This window comes from Triturus cristatus, chromosome 1_1, assembly GCF_964204655.1.
Source record: "Triturus cristatus chromosome 1_1, aTriCri1.1, whole genome shotgun sequence".
In the NCBI taxonomy this organism is placed as follows: domain Eukaryota; kingdom Metazoa; phylum Chordata; class Amphibia; order Caudata; family Salamandridae; genus Triturus; species Triturus cristatus.
The window spans coordinates 1,053,923,494-1,053,943,490 of NC_140579.1; the positions used below are offsets into that span (position 1 = coordinate 1,053,923,494).

The 19,997-nt window shown below is 47.9% G+C and overlaps 1 protein-coding gene across 7 annotated transcripts in view; it reads right to left on the reverse strand.

Annotated features, from left to right (window-relative positions):
- Positions 1 to 19,997, reverse strand: part of DEF6 (DEF6 guanine nucleotide exchange factor) — an 849,237-nt gene that overhangs the window by 246,203 nt on the left and 583,037 nt on the right. For all 7 annotated transcript variants that reach the window (XM_085651111.1, XM_085651116.1, XM_085651114.1 and 4 more), the window contains 3 exons: positions 11,994 to 12,102; positions 5,022 to 5,320; positions 3,785 to 3,951 (listed from right to left, as the gene is read on the reverse strand). In XM_085651111.1, coding sequence (XP_085507237.1) covers positions 3,785 to 3,951; positions 5,022 to 5,320; positions 11,994 to 12,102 — 575 coding nt within the window. The remainder of the gene's footprint in view (positions 1 to 3,784; positions 3,952 to 5,021; positions 5,321 to 11,993; positions 12,103 to 19,997) is intronic.

Genomic DNA, 19,997 nt, shown 5'->3' on the forward strand with positions numbered 1-19,997 from the left:
GCAAGCGGTCTGCCCTGCACTCTGAGAGAAAAGTTATGCATTGGGTTCCTCTGCCTTCTCTGGGATGCCCACTATTCAGATGTTGCTCTGAGAATGCCCCTTGGTGGCTTCTGTTCTTTCTGTCAAGAGTCGGACATCCGACTTCAAGAACTGAAGTTGGGTATGTAGACATTGCCAACACTGATTCAGTCTCAGAAACTCAGTCCACCAACTTCCTGAAGTCAGCTCTTAAAAGCCCAATATCTAAACAAACAGAGTTGATCATCGTTTTCAGCATGTTTCTGGTTTCCAAGACTGCTTGGAGTATCTTGTCAACTTTTCTGGTGTGCTCGGGCCAAGGTTGACTCCACTTGCCTCAGGGGAGTGCCCATATATTTAGGACCTCATTTCACTGTGAGGTCATTACTCAGCATCAGCGATTTAGTGATTTTTGGTCTCACCATATTGTGTCCACAGGGTAGTAACCAGTGGCATTGATTCACTAGGACTCACTTCACTGAAGGTCCTGAAAGATTGTGCCGCGCCACCAGAGAAATTGGCCTCTATTTATCGGTGTTGCACACCATGAGGTTGTTAATCCCTCGTGTCTCTGAGCAGGCCTGCATAGCACCACTGGCAAAAAGGAGCTCGACCAGGGGCACATTGGCCTTATGCCTCCACATATGGGTGCACTGACGTACAGCTCACCCAGTGCCCAGTTAAAGACCTCTCTCTGCATGCCTCTTGTGTCTCTCACTTCTCTTGCTTATGAAGAGCTCAATCAATAAGGTCTCAAAGCCAGTGCCTGCCAGTCGTGGTCCCTTTTTCGTGATCCTAGGTGCATTGCACTCCTGTAAATCCAGGCCCAGGGCCTGAGGAACCGGTCTACTTTATGTTGTCTATGTTTCTTCCAGACAGGTGCTCCTGCAGGGGAGTCAGTTTCCCAGTCCCATGACGTAGGGCTTAATTGGCTGTCCAGTTTCCCTGACCAGCACTTTGCTCGCATCCTCAAGCTAGCAGTTCAGGGCAAGTTCTTTGCACCGGCCACCTGTCAACCACCTGGGCCCCTCTTGGTCCTCAAAAGGTTGCTTACTTATTAGCTTCTATGCCCCCGGGGGCACCCCCAGCATTGCACCTGTCCTCTGAGCCCAGGTCCAGCCACAGCAGCAGCATCATCATTGGCACAACATGCCCAGAGGTATTCAAGGCCTCTGAGCTACGTGGATGCTGTGCCTACCATGTTGCTCCCAGAGCTACAGCCCAGCCACGTGAGCAGCCAGGTGTAAGCCCGGTCCTTACTGCACAAGTTTCAGCCGCCGGGCGTCATCCAGGTCCTTCCACAAGTGCGGCGAGCTATTGAGGGGGTTGAGTTAAAAAAGACAGAATAATGAATGCTCAGTGCGAGCTGCCTCAGAGCTCCAAGAAAATGTGTGCTATGCACCCCTTGTATTTTTCATTTTAAACATTGTGCAAAATGAAGTTCTATACTAACAGACATCAATTCTTACAGGGGCAGTCTGGTGGTATCACAAACAATGGGGCATCATTGCTCTCACAGACTGTGTTACAACGGTACCTAGGTGCTCATTTGACTTAGTTTTTAATCCTCATTGGTCATTTAACTGTTACCTTAATAGGCTTTAGATTTTTCAAGGTTTGGGTGCCTAATCTATCTCATGTTCCATACAGTTCTTCTTCCTTACTGCACTATTGATTCCTTTCTTCCCAAATATCCTTCCCCCCTCTCAATATCTGCCTGATTTATTCCACACATTTTCAAGTTAAATCTTCAATTACCTCATCTTTTTTTGAGGTTTTTAAGTGATCTTCCTCCCGTATTATCCAGTGTATGAAATTCCAAATCCAAGTCTGTGTTTGCTGTGCCTTAACATTTGTCTTGAAATTACTTTTATGACAAATGTGCATGAAATTTCATACAGGAAGTGGGCCCAGTAACATTTTTTGTTGGTGGGTTTAATCAAATTTTGCAGCAGTGACCCTAGCTGCTCAGACCTAGACCTGATTTGGCAGAGAATGTACTGTTGTAGCAACTCTGCTTTGAAGTCACTGTTTCTATAAAACATGATCTCTGTGTTCCAGTTGACCTGCATGAACATGAGAGACTTCCTCTGGTATGCGAATGAACTGCTACGAGTTAGAGCCAAATCAGTAAACCAGAGGTCAGGGGCTTTGCTGGTTGAGCATTGCTTATGATGAGCTTTTTCCTATAGTTAACTTGGATCTCAGGATTCAATATTTAAGCACTGGTAGCACCAAGAGGAAATAGTGCTCGAAAATATTTGCTGCCAACTATCTGCCCCAGAAGGTGGTAAAACGTGTTTGTTTGCTATATTGATGTGATCCTCATGATTACTGTTCTATTACACTAGGTTTAAATGCAGATCTATAGGTCTTTCAAACTAAATTTCCAAGACACTGACCTTTACCGTGCTGTAACTTAGTTCCTAACCCTAGAGCCACTTCAAAGATACAACTTTGGCTGCTTGACCTCTCTCTACTCTAAAACAGTCAAGACCCAAGTAGAAGCCATTGGCACGTCTAAGGAGTGCATTAGTACTCTAGGACATAGGACATCTTTGGTAAACTACAATACATTTCTTTGGAACTGCTTAGAAAATACTGACCACCCACAAACTAGAGAAAAAAACCTGTGGAAAGCATGAGAAAAGCAGGTTTCAGTTCCCACCGACCGTTGAAAAAAAGAGACATCAAGAAAGTGTGCACCTGTGTGGTACAGGTTGTCTGGGTGCACGTCACATGAGGGATGCAGGAAAAGGCTGAACATACAGAGGACTGATGGTGATGGTATTTGGTACATGCTCAGATGGAACAGATGTGACAAGGAATTATGCTGGAGTGCTAGATGAGGAGGAATGGTGCTAGAGAACCAGCTATGGGACGATGATGAGGACTGGGACAAGAACACTCACTATGGGGGTGATGTAGGGAATAGTGCAGGATGGATACTCATGGTGGGGGGCATTGGAAAGTTATGGAGAGTGATGGAGAAGCACTCAGACGATCACAGAGAAGGCATTGGAAAGTTATGGAGAGTGATGGTGAAACACTGACTATCACAGAGAAGGCATTGGAAAGTTATGTAGAGTGATGGAGAAGCACTGTGATGATCAAGGAGGAGGCACTGGAAAGTTATGGAGAGTGATGGAGAAGCACTGTGATGATCTAAGGGGCAACGGAAAGTTATACATTGTGATGAAGAAGCATTGTGAGGATCTAAGGGGCATTGGAAAGTTACACAGAGTGATGGAGAAGAACTGTGATGATCAAGGAGGAGGCACTGGAAAGTTACACATTGTGATGGAGCAGCCCTGTGACGATCAAAGAGGAGGCATTGGAAAGTTATGGAGAGTGATGGAGAAGCACTGTGATGATCTAAGGGGCATTGGAAAGTTATACATTGTGATGGAGAAGCACTGTGATGATCTAAGTGGCATTGGAAAGTTACAGAGAGTGATGGAGAAGCACTGTGATAATCAAGGAGGAGGCACTGGGAAGTTACACATTGTGATGGAGAAGCCCTGTGATGATCAAGGAGGAGGCATTGGAAAGTTATGGAGAGTGATGGAGAAGCACTGTGATGATCTAAGGGGCATTGGAAAGTTACGGAGAGTGATGAAGAAGTACTGTCATGATCAATGAGGGGGCATTGGAAAGTTGCAGAGAGCGTTGCAGACGCACTGAGGAACGATACTCTGTTTTTTTCAGACCAAACCGTTGCCTCAAGAATCATTCACTTGGAAGTTTCTGCAGAAATTGGCTGTACCTTGTGTGTTCATATCTCATGGCTTGCTCATCCTGGCGTGCTTTTATTTCTTGGCGCAGGGCATCTTGAAGCTTCTCTTGCATTTCTTCGAGCTCCTTTATCCTTTTACGCTGCCGGTTTGCCTCCTCCTCCTTTAGTGCCATCTCAGCTTTCATAGAGGCTCGTGCCTGCAACAAAGAGCAAGAAAATGTCAGTGGAGCAAAAACATGACATGAATTCTCTATCAGTTATATTCTATTTGTTATATTCTATTGTGCAAGGCACCTCTGCAATGACAAGGTGGCCCTTCGGAAGGTTTTGCACTTTTCTCCAGTGAGGAAAACTGCAGACATTGCCATCCTCTAGTGTTATTGCTACCTCCAATAGTTTCACTGCAGGTTGCACTAACACACCTATCCTGTGCCTCCAGTGCAGGGGTTGTCCCTGTTAACCTGTGGAAAGTGATGTGACTATTCAGTGCATTCGCTGCCTTCATCTTTAGTGGACAGTTTACCTGGCCAATCTTATTTATGCATTTCAAACTTCTCACCTATCGCAGGCGCGAGTACAAATCCATCTCCTGTACATTGTGTCCTCCTTGGTGCAGATCTCTTCTTCCCCACCAGTGACCACACCCAGAGGGCCTTTATTTCCTTTTACATTAAGGCAGAGGTTGCCCCCTACCCATCTCTACTCTCCAGTCCACCAGTTGCTCCCTACATCAGTTCAGGTTTTGTGATTACATCCACCTAATATCGGTGACTCCATCCACGTAATAAAAATGTTGCTAATCCCTCACCTTCAGGTCCTATGGTTCCATTCCCGTGCGGGCGACTCCCACAACTCTACAGGAAGGGTGTGCTCCCCTCTCGTGCAAGATCCCTAGTCTCTAGTGAAGGGTCTGCCATTTCTCAATGCAAATATTGTGAGCCTATGCTGACATCCCTGGCCATCACATTACAGGTGATGTTCTTTACAGTGCAGTTGCTGCTACTCTGTCCAGGGAACTGTCTCTGCTCTTAAATGCGGGTGCTGACCAATGCAATGAGGCAATGACACTTTAGAGTGGTTGTTTTGGCCCTCCTCTCTAGTACAGGTGTTGTGTTCCCTTTTATTGCAGATACTAAGACGTATTAATAGGTTCTACGTTACTAGTGTTGGACCCTACTTTTTGGAATGCAGGTATGATTACTCTCTCCAGTGCTGGTGCTCCTCCCTCCGCTGTGTCCTAGGTCTCCAGACACACATGAAGACTTGCCTGCTCTGCTTCCTGCAGCTGCACTTCTAGGGCTCTCTGCATCTCCTCTTGTTGCAGTTGCCGTCTTTTCTCCTCCTTCTGCATGAGGATCTCATTTTGGTGCTGCACTTCTTTCAGGCGCTCTATCTCCTGCTGTTGACGCTCCCTCTCTTCCTGCAGCTGCTTCAGCCGCAACCGCTCTTCCTCCTTCGCTGCTCTCTGCTGCTCCTTCAGCTCCCTTTGCTCCCGCCGCTTCTGCTTCAAGTCCTTATGGTAGGACTTCTTTCCCTCTGCCTGCAGTCGAATGGCCGTCTGTATGGCTGAAAAGCAAAGCACAAAAACCCATAAGCACTACCACATCATCTATTTTGCCACAGCCTCAAAGTATCTCGCAGTCATAGTTACCATCAGTGTTTATTCTGGCAAAGTCTCTGACGGCACAGCTTCATGTTACAAATTTGGTTAACATATCTCTTACATCTCCTCAAAATGTGCTGATTTACCTCTTGATGTATGCAGTGCCCATGTAATGTGTTTACATCATACATTGCCATATCTAATAATGTGTTTGAACACTCATTGTAAGGTGCGACAGGATCTCAGTAAAAACTTTGTGAGTGGCAGTGTGAACAAACACCACACTCTCTTCGAAAGGTAATATTTTAACCATATATATCAAAAAGGAGGGACTTGGAGCGCATCGAGGTCCAGCATACCTGCTCCCGGTAATATGGGTAAGGTATAAGGGGTATGCAGTTCCTAGTGAAGTGTGTATGTCTGTTCAGGTAAATGTTGGTTCCGCAGGGTACTCTGGCAGCAGGAGTCTGCAGGAACAACTGCCCTCACACACCTAAATAGGTGTCATGCTTCATCATTGGGCTTTTGCTCCACCTCAGGCCAGCGCTTCAATGCCCAATTGGCACCCTCAATGGGGGTTCTTTACCAGTGTTTTTTTTGTCTGCCGTTTGGTGAAGTGTGAGTGTAAGGGTCTAAAAAGTAGTTTGGTTTTTAAGTGTAGGAAGTGTGAAGTTAAAAATAGGATAAGAGATACTTCTCATGAAAAACTTTAATAAACAAGTTCTCCTACCTATATTAACCCCTTCTGTGCCCATGACGAGATAGTCTCGTCATGGAGCGCGGTTGCGCTGTGCCCATGACGAGACTATCTCGTCATGGACCCCGCCCGCTAATGAAAGGGCCGGCACAGGAGGGGGAAAGGGCTGGACATCCAAGGGGTTAAAATACGTGGTGTTATCTGCTAGAATTTATTATCTATGATAGCTGTAGGTCAACATTTTTTTAGCTGTAGTTTAGTCATATCAATGATCTAGTAGCTATTCTTCAGGACCGATGTTACCTAATCTACATAGGTTCATAAGTCTACTTCCAATCACACATACCTTTTTTAGGCAATGGTTTAGAAACTTATTTTGACGATGACCCTTATTGAGTTGGCCAGCGAGCATAGGTTGTCCAGAGCGTCACTCCTAAAAAAAATTCATGCAAATAGCGTGCCGGTGTGCACCACTCGAGGAGTCATTAAAATGAGCCGATTAGGGTCATCGTCAAAATAGGTTTCTAAACCACTGCCTAAAAAAAAGGTATGTGTGATTGGGCATACACTCATGAAACCTATATATTGAAACTCCAGTCACAAAGTAGATTAGGTTCACCGGTCCTGAAGAATAGCTACCAGATCATTGATATGACTACAGCGTGAAACATGTTGACCTACAGCTATCAAAAAGTGGTGAAAAGTTTAAGTAATATGCACAAATGTTCCTTCTAGTTGGATTATGTCCAGGTTTGAAAACATATTAAATTGTCAGCTTAGGCAGCCTGAGGACACATTTAATGAACCTACCCCAGCAATTTATTAATGAAAGACCTATTGCTAATCCTCATTATAAACTCTATAACTCAAAGAAATGTTTTAATTCTTTTAAACATAAATATTCCTGTAACCTAGTATGTAAAGAATTAGGGCCATATGTAGGTAATTTACCGATTCATAAATACCGAATTTTACCGAATCGGTATTTAGAAATCGGTATTTCGTATGTACCTAATTTTTCGGTAAATATTACCGATTCGGTAAAATTCGGAAAATGGTTACCAATTCCACAACACCAACCGGTATTCCTGAATCGGTATTTACCGATTCGGAATTTACCGAATCGGATTTTCAAAAACACATCAATTGAGGAATCAGCCAATCATGTGCAACCAACACCCCTCCCAACCAGGAAGTGGCCACACCCAGGCAGGTGCACACAATCAGAACCCTCTGAAGAGGCTGGGAGTGCTGAGGAGAGCAACAGAGCCAGTGCCTGAACATTGTTAACTGATCCTGCACAATGGCTAGCCAGGACACAGATGGAGGTAAAAGGAAGAGGAAAATGAAATTCAGCCAGAAGGAACTGCAGGTACTTGTGGAGGTGGTGGTGAAGCAGCACAATAAGCTTTTCGGAAAGCAGTCCCTGCGATTTGCAGAGTCTGAAAAAAGAAGGATCTGGCAAGGAATCCAGTCGCAGGTAAATGCCAATGGAGTGACCCCCCGGGACATTGATGTGCTGAAGAAGCGGTGGTATGACATCCGGATCATCACCAAGAGTAAGATGGCTGATCTGAAAAAACAGGCCAGCCAGACAGGAGGAGGAAGGAACAGGGCACCTGCCCTGACAGAACTGGAGCAGCTCGTGGAGTCCACGATAGAGCCAGAAAGTGTTGTTGGGATTGGTGATGCAGACAGCTCAGCCAGAGCTGCTACCAAAAAAGGTAAGAAGCATGCGCAGCATTGTGCCCCCCCCCCCTTCCCCTATCCCAAATCCCCAATTGGGCAATGTGATTCCCACTCCAGTACAAGTGTTTGTTCAGACCAGCAATGCATTATGGGTGATGTAGTCAGGGAAACCCCTATCATGACAGGAATCGCACCGAACAACAAGGCATGTGACACACATCTGCGATAATCAGGCACAGGACAATGAGATAGTGTTGCAGAAATGTATTATGATGTGAGCAATGCAGGGCTGCAGGTACACTGAGCTAATGTAAAGTTTGTCCACAGGCGACACATCGCGCAGGACTGCTCAGGAGAAGGGAGAGAGGGCACCCCGGAAGCACATCACTGAGAAGGCCACCACGAGTGCAGGGCACACAACACCACCAATGCCAGCCTCACCACCACAGCCAGCCTCACCACCACAGCCAGCCACGCCACCACAGCCAGCCACGCCACCACAGCCAGCCACGCCACCACAGCCAGCCACGCCACCACAGCCAGCCACGCCACCACAGCTAGCCTCACCAGCATCAACACCACCTGCAGTGGTGAGACCTAGGAGGCATGCTGTTGCCAGACGGCATGTGTCCGAGTCCTCCTCAGAAGACTCGAGGGGGGATGAATCAACCACTGTGCCACTGGATGATAGCAATAGTGGTGTGCTGTCCACCGTTGAGGGAGCACACACAGGTGCCAGACGCCGCCACAGGGCTCGTGTGAGCAGTCCGCCTCCACAGGGTGAGAGCCATGGTGTCTTCGGAGGGCTGGAGGCAACCATGGTGAAGGTGCAGCCCCTACAAGGCAAGGCAAGGCAGTCGGTACAACGACAAATGAAGTGCCTCAATGATAAAATGAGCAACATTGACAGGGGCATTTCCTCAATGGCTGAGGGCATGAGGGAGATGGCTGCGGGCATGTGGGACATGTCCCAGTTTGTGATGCTGCTGTTCAGTAAAATGGAGGAGGACAGAGCAACACAGTGAAGGGAGAGGCAGAAAAAGGAGCACCATACGAGGGCAGTGAACCGACTAGCTACTGCCACTTCTCTGCTCTGCAGGCGCTCCGTGGCCATGCAGGAGGGGCTTGCGCACTGCAGCACTGATGTATCTAGGGGGCTGGTTAAGGTGACCACTGCTCTTGAGGTGCTGCTGACGAGCCAGCCTGCCAATACTGGTGCTGTGGATGTTGTGGCCAGCGAGGACACGACTAGTCGGAGCAGCATTACCCCCCCTGTCACAGACACACGGAGGAGCAGCAGACGGCATGGGGCTGCCACTGGTCCCACAGCCAGTGAGGACAGTCAGTCACTGGCATCCCACACTGTAGTGCGTGGCCGCAGACACTGATGCAGGCCACACTGCCAGGACAGAGTTGGGTGAAGTAACCCATGACTTCCTACAATGGATGTCACCAATTTGAAAGCCCAGTTTGGCTGTTTGTGTTGTGGCGTAGTGCCCACAAATTAAAACTACGTCATTTCATCCAACAACTGGCTGTGTCTCCTTACTTACTTAGAAATAGTTGCATGTGATCTCTGCCCGTCTCTCTCTCCCATCTGTGGCTGCTGGCACTCCTGCTGCGTTGGGCTCTGGCTGTGCAAAATCATCATCATCCTCCTCAAAATCTGTTATTTCCACTTCTGTACCTTTCTTTGTGGCAAGGTTGTGCAGCATTGCACAAGTAGCAATGATCTTGCAGCAGATGATGGGTGTGTATTGGCGTGCGCCTCCGCTCTTGTGGAGGCAGCGGAACCTGCTTTTCAATAGTCCAAACGTGCGCTCCACCACGTTGCGTGTTGATTTGTGTGCCACATTGTATCGTCTCTCACTCAGGGTTGATGGGTGTAGGTAGGGAGTGAGGATAAATGACCGCACGGCATATGCACTATCGCCTAGGTGAGAAAGAGGGTGCCATTAGTCACATACACCAATACACATACATCTGCGGTAAGTATAAGGGAGTGTCACAGTGATTTACCTAGCAGGTATCCTTCTCCAAATTCTCCCGCAACCAGGCGTGTGTAGATCCCACTGTTCTGGAAGATGTAGGAGTCGTGGGTGCTCCCAGGAAATTTGGCTACGATGTCAGTAATTATGTTGGCAGCATCGCAGATTACCTGCACATTTATGGAGTGGGTGGACTTTCTGTTCCTGTAGATATAATCAGTGGCTGCTGGTGGGCAGATTGGAATGTGTGTGCCATCGATGCAGCCTATGACATGCGGGAACTGTGCCATCTGGTAGAAGTCTGTCTTGGTTTTCAGTAGTTCAGCCTGTGTGTTTGGGAAGCTAATGTAGTGTTGCATTCTCTGCATCATGGCATCCAGGAACTTCCTGAAGAAACGGGACAGGCAACTCTGGGATACCCCGCCTACGGCAGCTATCACCCCCTGGTAACTGCCAGATGCGAGTAGATGGAGGCTACACAGCACCTGCACATGTGGTGGTATGGCGTGCGCCCTTGTTGTTGGATGGTCCAGGAGTGGGTGCAAGTCCCTTATCAGGTCCATGATGGTTTGGGGGTGTAGCCTGTACCTTTCATGTATCTCAGCCTCAGTCTGTTGGAAGAGTGTGATGCGCTGTCTGTAAATGCGCTCCTCCCGTCTCCAAATCCTCATTCCTGCTGCCTGTAGACGTAGGCGCCTTGCAATCACATATAGAGCCGCCATGGTGATCACGCTGTTGCATTTTGGGATTGCTTATATGCACTGTAGCCGATTACCACCTGCTTTCACTCAGTGTTAAATACCGACTCTTAAATACCGAATTTCATGCAATTCGGTAATACCGAATTTACCTACATCTTTCTCGTTTTACCATTTCCTATTTACCGATTCGGTAAATAAGAATTCGGTAATTCCGATTCGGTAATTTAGAATTCGGTAAAGATGAATCGGTATTTACCGATTCATAATTACAGAATCCTGCTTTTTGGCCTCCTACATCTCAATCGCCTAAATACCAGTCGGTAACGTGATATTTACCGAATTTCGTCCGTTACCGACCGGTATTTAGCTACCTACATATGGCCCTTAGTGTCTAGTTCCTGTGGATTTTCCTTTTCAGCGATTCTCTATTCTGTACTCCATTTTTTGCACCTTAACTGTCAAGGGAACGTAAAGAACCTAAAAGATGACAATTCTCTCCTCCCCTCATCACACTGAAGGGTGCTTGAATGACCATTCTCTCCAGCAGAGCAACATTGGTATGTCTCCTTTAAAACAAAGTCATATTAGTTGCAGTTGCTAAGCTCTATCAGCCACGTTAAAAAAATTAAACACAGACCATATGATCTAGGTAGCTAGTACGGTTCCAGCAAACAAATGATGGTACGGTTCTGCAATGTATTTGCAGCCCATGAACTGCTCTACAGTTCTGATCTTCCAAGTGGGTATAAAAACAAATGGGATCTTCGGAAAAAAGTACATGCTCATATGTACAATGTACATGGGGCTGTACATTGTATTTGTTATTCACATATCCGGATCATGAAATCAGGTGGAATCACGTAAGGCATGTCTGTCTGTGATTTGTGCCTATTGGAATGCTGTATTGCAAAATTAAGTTTGTGCACAGATGTTTTGATGAAGACCCATCCTATGTTTGATTCATATGCAGTGGTATCTAGTATCTCCTTCCGAAGAATCCTAGATAATACAGGTCTGTTGGATTTTCATTAATCAGAAATTCCATGTAGCACCCTCTTCCAAATTCATTATAAAATACAAAAGAACACTTCATAATAGTGTAGTCAGGACAGCTATCAGATTCTACTTAAACTTTTGCGAAGTGTTCAAGTGTACTCCTAGTTCTGCCTCTGGTTGAACCATCTGCTATCCTGCTGCCTCCTCTTCATGTGTGCTTTACAGAAAAAAGGAGATTCCTTATGGGAAGCTGTGCAGGTGTAGGGTGTTAAACCCACACCAGTCCCAAAGGGTTCTGAAACTATTTTAATATTTCTAATCATTGTTTTGGCAACCTCGACAGCTAGTAAGGCTGTTCTAATAAGCAAGAGGAAGTTGACTGTATGGTTAAGAGTACACCAATCATGAGGTAAACAATTTGAACTACTGCCACAATCATCATGATACCATTTTGTCGTGCCTAGAACTTGTCATTAGTGCAATACCTCACCAATTATGCCAGATCTTCATTTGCTTAACCAATACCTCCTTGTCAATCCCTGTCCCATCTTAGTCGATTTACTACCTGTCGTCCACTCTTGCCTCTGCCGCGTGTCCGTAGCACTCATCTCATAGGTTCTGGATGCAGTCTTCACACAGAAAATGCACCGCTTACCATTACGATCTGGAAGCACCTGGGGTAGGAAAGTAACACGATAAAGGTCATTGATGGTGTAAAATGCTCCAAACATCTAATTCTGTGAATGAGGAGAAATATTCCAGGAACGTATATAGAGTCTGTCCACTGCTCTACAAGGCAACTTTTCTATATTTTTCTTTAATATTTATTCTACAATAAGTCTAGTTTCTATAATTTCATACATCTGTGCAGGTATTTTAAATTCAAACAATGCACATTTTGGATGAGGGTCTGTGGTATCTCTTTGAATAACATGAGTGTAGGTATTTCTCTGTTCTGTAGTCGATTATATACAGAGGGATTCCTTCATGCTTGAGAGAGGAAGATTGAATAAGAGAGGAGATGGGCTAAGCATGTTAGACCAATAGCTCATGGCAGCTGCCATAACCAAATCCATAGCTATTTATAGAGTATCTAATGCCGGGGCCTATCAATATTCTAGTAAGAAACTACAGGTACCTGTAAAGGGTTATCAGAAAACTGTTCCTGTACCTGGCAACACATGGGTGTTTATTTTTATAAGGTATGTTGTGATATGGAATGTTACAGGTTCTATAGAGCCCAAGTGAGAGGTTGTGATCCAGAGTGCTACCGGCTCTTGAGCGCTCCAACAAGATAGGTTGTGATCCAAAGTGCTTTGATAACCCACCAATGGTTTGTGTGCTAGTGAACAGAAACGTTTTTCTCTGACTGCTGCCTTTACTGAGATCTTAAAACATTTTGGTCTATCTGAAAGTATCTTTTCTCGTTGGATGGAGAATATTCTGGTGGCTGAAACTGGCACTTTAGGGAGCTGCAACATTCCCCATCCCAGAATTTCACCAGCAGAAATAAGACACAATAGGACTGCCCATAATATTATTCTGAACCGAGGTTGTCCAGCAGCTTAGGCGCTCATTATGGGATGAAGTACAGATGCTGTAGCCTGTGGATGAGCTGAACGTTTTTCCAGAAGCTGCCGTTCCACCAGCAGACAGTACTGCCACTGATGTCCAGCAACATAAAGTCTGACTTAAGTGTTATCAGTCTACCTCCTCCTGTTCCTTTACCTTGATTAAGGCTTTATTTCTATGCCACCTGATTGCTGGTCACTCAAAGTGGGTTTTTTGATAACCCCTAGTGGGTTTTGTGGGCAAAGATATGGTTGGAATCTACTAATTTTAAGAGTCGCTATAGCCTTAACAGTGAAGTCAACCAAATGTCTAAAAAGGGTTCTGGCATCAAAATGTTTTCACTACGTTTTTTGTAGAAACTGACAAAATCTGAATTCCTGGGCCAGTAGCACCTATAGATAGTAATTTTGTATGACACCTCTTTTGATCAGCTCATAAGAGGATTTTAAAGTACTGAATGATAGGACATTTTCAAGCATTGCCCACAATGGTTCTGTGAATATTCAGGGAATGGCAACAGAGTAAACCACTCTTGGAGAAAGTGAGGTAGTGGAGTTCACTGCCAACCACTTGATCCACTCTCTTCCTTTATCTATACAAAGATATTCAGGTCCCTGATGGCAGGTACGTACGAGGACCGACAGCTGGGGGCGTTTTTATGGCGGGCCGGGGTGGGGGGTCAAGGTGCACGGTCCTCGTTTGGTGCGGCTTGGGGCTGCAATTTGGCATCGAGTGGTCCGTAAAATAATTCAGGAACAACCTTTCGCCCCAGAGGCGGACTTCTGGCTGATGCCGCCCTTTTCTCAAATTGACCAGGTGATGTCATCAGAGGCTTGAAAGGCGGGGGGCTGCCTGATGTTGTCTGACCTCTACCCGGACGGTAAATTTATCACTTACCAGGAGGCGGTGACCACTTCTGAGTTGGGGGGCAGGGCAGTTTTTGCAATATGCAAAAATAGCGGCAACGACGCAACAATTATGGCCCACATTTCCGGAAGCCCCGGGGCACACCCTCACCCTGGTCACTTTGATTGCTATGGCGGGAGGGCGAAAGTGTGTCACTCACCTTTATAGGGCGTTGAGGGACAATAAAAAGTAGGGCCCCCTAAAAATAGAAGAAAAATGGCAGCAGGTGTGTCCACAGGAGGTCATGGCGCGAGACTGGGAAAAGATACACGGGAGTGTAAGGAAGGTGTCGGTGAGCAATCGCTTTAAGCAAATCCAGTATAATATAATACATATGACATACCTCTCACCCAGGTGGCTGCACAGCTTTGATGGCTCCAGAGATCCCCACTGCCCCAGATGTCGCTATGATCAGGCAGATTTTCTACATATGGTAAGAACATGCCAACGATCCAGACGTATTGGGGGGCGGTTCTCGAGGATTTGACCCGGATAACGGGGTGGACAATAGCCTTGGATCCACGCGCTTGTCTGCTGGGCTTGATTCCTCGGGATACGAAATGTAAGATAAGTAGGTGGTTCCTGGTCCTAGGTCTAGTTATAGCCAAAAAGCGTATTGCGACCCACTGGTTAACTAAGCAAGGACCGCTACTGACAAAATGGAGGACAGATCGACGGGAGTGTGCCCAAGCAGAGGAGGGGCACATACGGAACACCAGGAGAGATGCCAAACTACCCGAGGTGCTACTGGCATGGGGAGCGATGATGCAGGAGATAGCAGGACAGGCCTTTCAAGTCACCATAGACAGCGCGGATGAGACGTCCTCCGTAGAGGGGGGGGCCCAGGACAGGGGAGGGAGACACAAGGTCACCCCACATGAACACTGATACGTGGACCTTAGGTTACATAGACCCGACAGAGGGGGAGGGTACTGGGGGGGGGATGGGAGGCGGGGGGGAGTTTAGCACAGTTTGGTTTGATTATGTATATATAAAGACAAACCAAAGATACTGTTGAAGATAGGGGACTCTCCACGGCTGTGAATTCAGGCATTATTGTTGACATGTATTCCTATTGTGATATTCATCACCTCGGTGGAGTTGGACAAACTGTATACTTGTTGTTTTGGATGCGAGCTGCTGATTTGGAGAAAACCTAATAAAGAATTTAAAAAAAAAAAAAATCTATACAAAGATATTCATATCTCACAACGAATAGTTTCTTACCCGTCGGTGTAGTTTTGCAGCTTGAAGATCTTTCTGGATTCACTATGCTGTGCATTATTCCGCGATCTTGTGGTTGGGTCCGGATTCGTAGTCTTTTCTTTGTTTTTTTTTGTTTTTTTCGTAGCCCAGGTGGGCGTCGACGTACACCATTTGGTGCACCTCCCGTGACGTCGTCGTGCTTCCTGCGGAAGTCCCACCTTTGGGGCGCCATCTTCGGGTTCTTTTTTCCTTTCCTCTTTTTTTTTTTTTTTTTTTTTAACCCTAGGCGATTGATTAATCCTTCTTGTCCCTTTATCTGTATGTTTGTATTTGTTTGATCTTTTCCATTTTACCCCCTCTTCCTCCAGCCTCATCTTCCTGGCGGAGGTGGGTGGGTTCGCTAGTGAATCCAGAAAGATCTTCAAGCTGCAAAACTACACCGACAGGTAAGAAACTATTCGTTTTGCAGCGTGAATCTTTCTGGATTCACTATGCTGTGCATCGATTTTGTAGCGGTTTTCCTAGTTCTGTGGCGGCTGGGTGGTAGATGAGCGTTGGTCGTTGAAAATGTGCTGAAGCACCTTCTGTCCAACCTGTGCTTCCTTGTTCATCTGAATGTCCACGCAGTAGTGTTTCGTGAACGTGTGCACAGATGCCCAAGTTGCCGCGAGGCATATGTCCTGGATGGGCGTGTTCGCCAGGAAGGCCACGGTGGCCCCTTTCTTCCTTGTGGAGTGAGCCTGCGGCCCCTCCGCTAGCTCCTGTCCAGCCTGTTTGTGGCAGAATTGAATAGTGAGGGCAATCCACCTTGCGATGGTGCCCTTAGTCACTGGTCTACCCAAGAAGCTAGTAGCAAAGGACACAAACAGCTGTTTCGACTTCCTGAGTTCCTTGGTTCTCTCAATGTAGTGCATCACCGCTCTTCTGGCATCGAGGGTGTGCAGTGCCTTTTCTGCGTTTGTAGTCGGGTTTTGGAAGAAACTTGGTATCTGGATAGCCTGATTTATGTGGAACGCCGACACTACCTTGGGCATGAAGTGTGGGTCAGTTCTCAGGACTATTCTATCTTTGTGAATCTGAATGTAGGGTTCCTGCAGCGTTAGTGCTTGAAGCTCGCTCACCCTGCGTAGTGAGGTTATGGCCATCAGAAAGGCTGTTTTCATAGTCAACGTCTGCAGTGTTGCCTTGTGAATGGGTTCAAACGGTGCCTTCATGAGCTCCGTCAGGACCACATTCAGATTCCATGCCGGCGGCGGCAACCTTTTCGGGGGGGCCATCCTTTTGGCTCCCTCCATGAATCTCCTCACCACCTGCGAGCTGAAGAAACTTCCACCTTTTTCACCTCTGGTGTAGGCCACGATGGCCGCTAGGTGTACCCTTAATGAGCTCGAGCAGAGGTTACTCTTTAGAAGGTGTGTGAGGTACCTCAGTACTGTTGAGTCTCTTGTCATTCTGTTTTGCAGGCCCTTTTTCCGGCACCACACAGTGAACCTCTTCCATTTTGCGCTGTAGCATTTTCGTGTAGTTGGTTTCCTCGCCCCCCGTAGCACTCGCATCGTGCTCGGCGGCAATCTTAGGTGTGCGAACTCTAGGTCTTCAGGAGCCATGCCGCCAGGTTGAGAGTCTCTGGCTCTGGGTGCAGGACCTCTCCGTTTTGCATTGAGAGCAGGTCCTTCCTCCTCGCGAACCTGTATGGGTCGCCTTGTGCCATTTCTTGAATTTGTGAGAACCATGTCTGCCTCGCCCACTGGGGAGCCACCAGGATCAGGGTCATGTTGCTGGTTCTGCACTTGTCGAGCACTCTGTGCAACAGGGGTATCGGTGGAAAGGCGTAGGCAAATGTCCTCGACCAGCTTATCCATAGGGCATTTCCCTTGGATAGCTGATCTGGTTGCCTGGACGCGAAGCTTTGGCATTTTGCATTGTGGCGTGTTGCAAAAAGGTCTATTGTGGGAGTCCCCCATCTCCGGAAGATTTTCTCTGTCTCCTGGCCATTGAGCTCCCACTCGTGTGATGCTGAGGTCTGCCTGCTTAGCCAGTCTGCCTCCACATTGTCCTTCCCCGGTAGGTGAATTGCCAGTAGATCTATCCTGAGAGGTATGGCCCATCTCCAAATCTCCTGAGCTAGGGATGAGAGCGGGAACGACTGTGTCCCCCCTTGTTTGTTGATGTAGAACATCGCCGTGGTGTTGTCTGTTTGGACCAACACCTTCTTGTTGAACAGGTGCCTCTGGAATGCCTTCAGGGCTAGCAGGATTGTTTTCAACTCGAGGTAGTTGATATGGCGGACCGCATCTGCTGGGGCCCATAGACCCCTCACTCTGAGGTTGTCCATGTGCGCTCCCCATCCCTTCTGCGATGCGTCCGTGGTAATGGTCACTGTTGGGATTGGTGGTGTCAGGCTTCTCCCTGCTGTTATGTTGCCTCTGTTCCACCAAGTTATCTCCTCCTGCACTGCGTGCGTAACAACCACTAGATCCTCCCAGCTTCCGTTTGCTTGTGACCATTGTTGTTGTAGCCATTCCTGGAATGGTCTCATGTGCAGGCGTACATTCGGCACCAGCTGGATACAGGACGCCATCATCCCCATCATTTTGCTCACAGCCCTCACTGTCAGAGCTCGCCCCTTCTGGTAGAGCTTCGCCTCCTTCAGTAGAGCCTCTGTCCTCCTCTCGCTGGGCACTACTGTACTGTTGCGGGAGTTGATCTTTGCCCCCAGGAAAATCTTCACCTGCTCTGGTTCCATCGAAGATTTTCCCCAGTGGATCGAGAATCCCAGTTTTGTGAGGGTGTCTGTTACGCGTTTTGCGTGCCTCTCGCACTTTCCGCGCGAGTTTGCCTTGACCAGCCAGTCGTCCAAGTAGGGGTAGACATGTATTCCCTGCCTTCGTCGGTGCGCCGCTACCACCGACAGGCATTTTGTAAAGACCCTTGGTGCTGACTTTAATCCGAAGGCCAGGGTCTTGAACTGGTAGTGTTCTTGTTCGATGTTGAATCTCAGAAGGCCCTTGTGCCTTCTGTTTATTGGGATGTGAAGGTAGGCATCCTTGAGGTCCACGGTGACCATGAAGTCCCCTTCTCTTATCTGTGGCAGAACCTCCTGCAGTGAAGTCATTTTGAACCTTTGCGTTCTGATGAACTTGTTTAGGTAACGGAGGTCTAGTATGGGTCTGAGGTCTCCGTCTACCTTCGGGACCACGAAGTAGTTTGAGTAGACCCCTTTGTTGCGTTCTCTGAACGGCACTGTCTCTATGGCTCCCTTTTGCAGGAGTTTCCGCGTTTCTTCTCTGAGTATTGCCAGTTCTTGGGCCGATCTCAGTCTTCCCCTTGGTTTCCTGTTTGGAGGTCTTTTCTCCAAATCTACGCAGTACCCGTACTGCACAACGTTCCGTATCCACTTGTCTGTGGTTATACGCCGCCACTCCTGAAGGTAGAACCTCAGTCTTCCGCCTACTGGTGTCGTATGCTCGTAGGCTCTTGACTTTTCTCCTCCCCCTGATGACACTTTTTTGCGCCTCACCCTTGGGGTCCTGACGAGGGTAGGCGTCCTCTTGCGCACTGAGTCACTTTGTCGAGGGCTGTTCGCCCCCTCTCCTCCTTTGGCCACGTCCGTTCCCTCTCCCGCGAAAGGACTGGCCCCGAGGTTGATATTGCCAGTTTTGCTTCTGTTGACCTTGTCCGTGACCTTCACCCTGCTGACCTTGTTGGAACGCCTGGTGCGACGTCCCCTGCTGGCTTCCTCCCCTACCGTAGGGTCCTCGAGGGATTTCCGCCTCATTCCCCTCAGCTGTAGGGCCCCCATGGACCTCGCCGTCTCGTTTTCTTTTTTCAGCTGGGTGAGCTTGTCGTCCACTGTTGCTCCGAACAGTGTCTCTCCATTGAAGGGGGTGCCAAGGATGTTGTTCTGCACTTCCGATTTGAATCCCGAGATTCTTAGCCATGCATGCCTCCTCTCTGTGACCCCTATGGCCATGAGTCTTGCTGAAGTCTCTGCCCCATCCAACGCCGTCTTTATACAGGAGTTGGCGATGTTTTTGCCTTCATCTATCAGGTGAGAGGCTCTCTGCCGGAATTCTTCTGGGAGGTGCTTGACTAACTCCCCCATCTCATCCCAGTGCTGGTACTGGTGTCTATTGAGGAGTGCATTTGAATTCGCCATGCGCCAGTGCATTGCGGCGTTCCTCTCGACCTTTCTTCCTGTGAGGTCAATCCTCCTGCTCTCCTTATCCGGGGGTGGGCCCGAAGTTGCTGGTACGTTGGCCCTTCTCCTGGCCGTGGAGGCTATGATGGAGTCCGCGGTCACGCTACCCTTGATGTAACGGGGTCCAGGGAGGAGTGCTTATATTTCTTCTCTGTCCTGGGCGTGATCGACCGGCAGGTTGCAGGTTCCTTGAAGGCTTCTCTCCCCTGATTCATCACGCTTTGTAGCATGGGGAGGAACTGGCTCCTTGTCTGGATGGGGAGCAGTGTCTCGACGAGAAAATCGGCTTTCGGTTTCTCCTCGTCGAGTTTGACGCCGAAGGCCATTGCTGCGCTCCTGACCACCATATTGTAGACCCCGATGTCGTCGGGTGGCGAAGGCCTCGAAGGGTACGTGTCCACGGGCTCCTCCGGGTTTTCGGTGTCGAGATCGTGCCATTCGACGTCGTTGCTGGTAGATGCCGCCGATTCGTAGAACGACCGTTGGTCTTCTTCCTCGGCTTCTCCCTCATAATAGGGCTCTTCTTCCTCTTCGAGTTCCCTTGTCAGCCCTTCGGCGTCGAACTCGTCTTCGACCTCCTCGACGTCCGCTGATGGAACCGTTGGAATCTTGAATTCCTTCATTCTGGCGTCGAACTCCTTCTTTCTTTGAAGGATGTTCTCCATTTCGGCCTCGAGCCGCCTC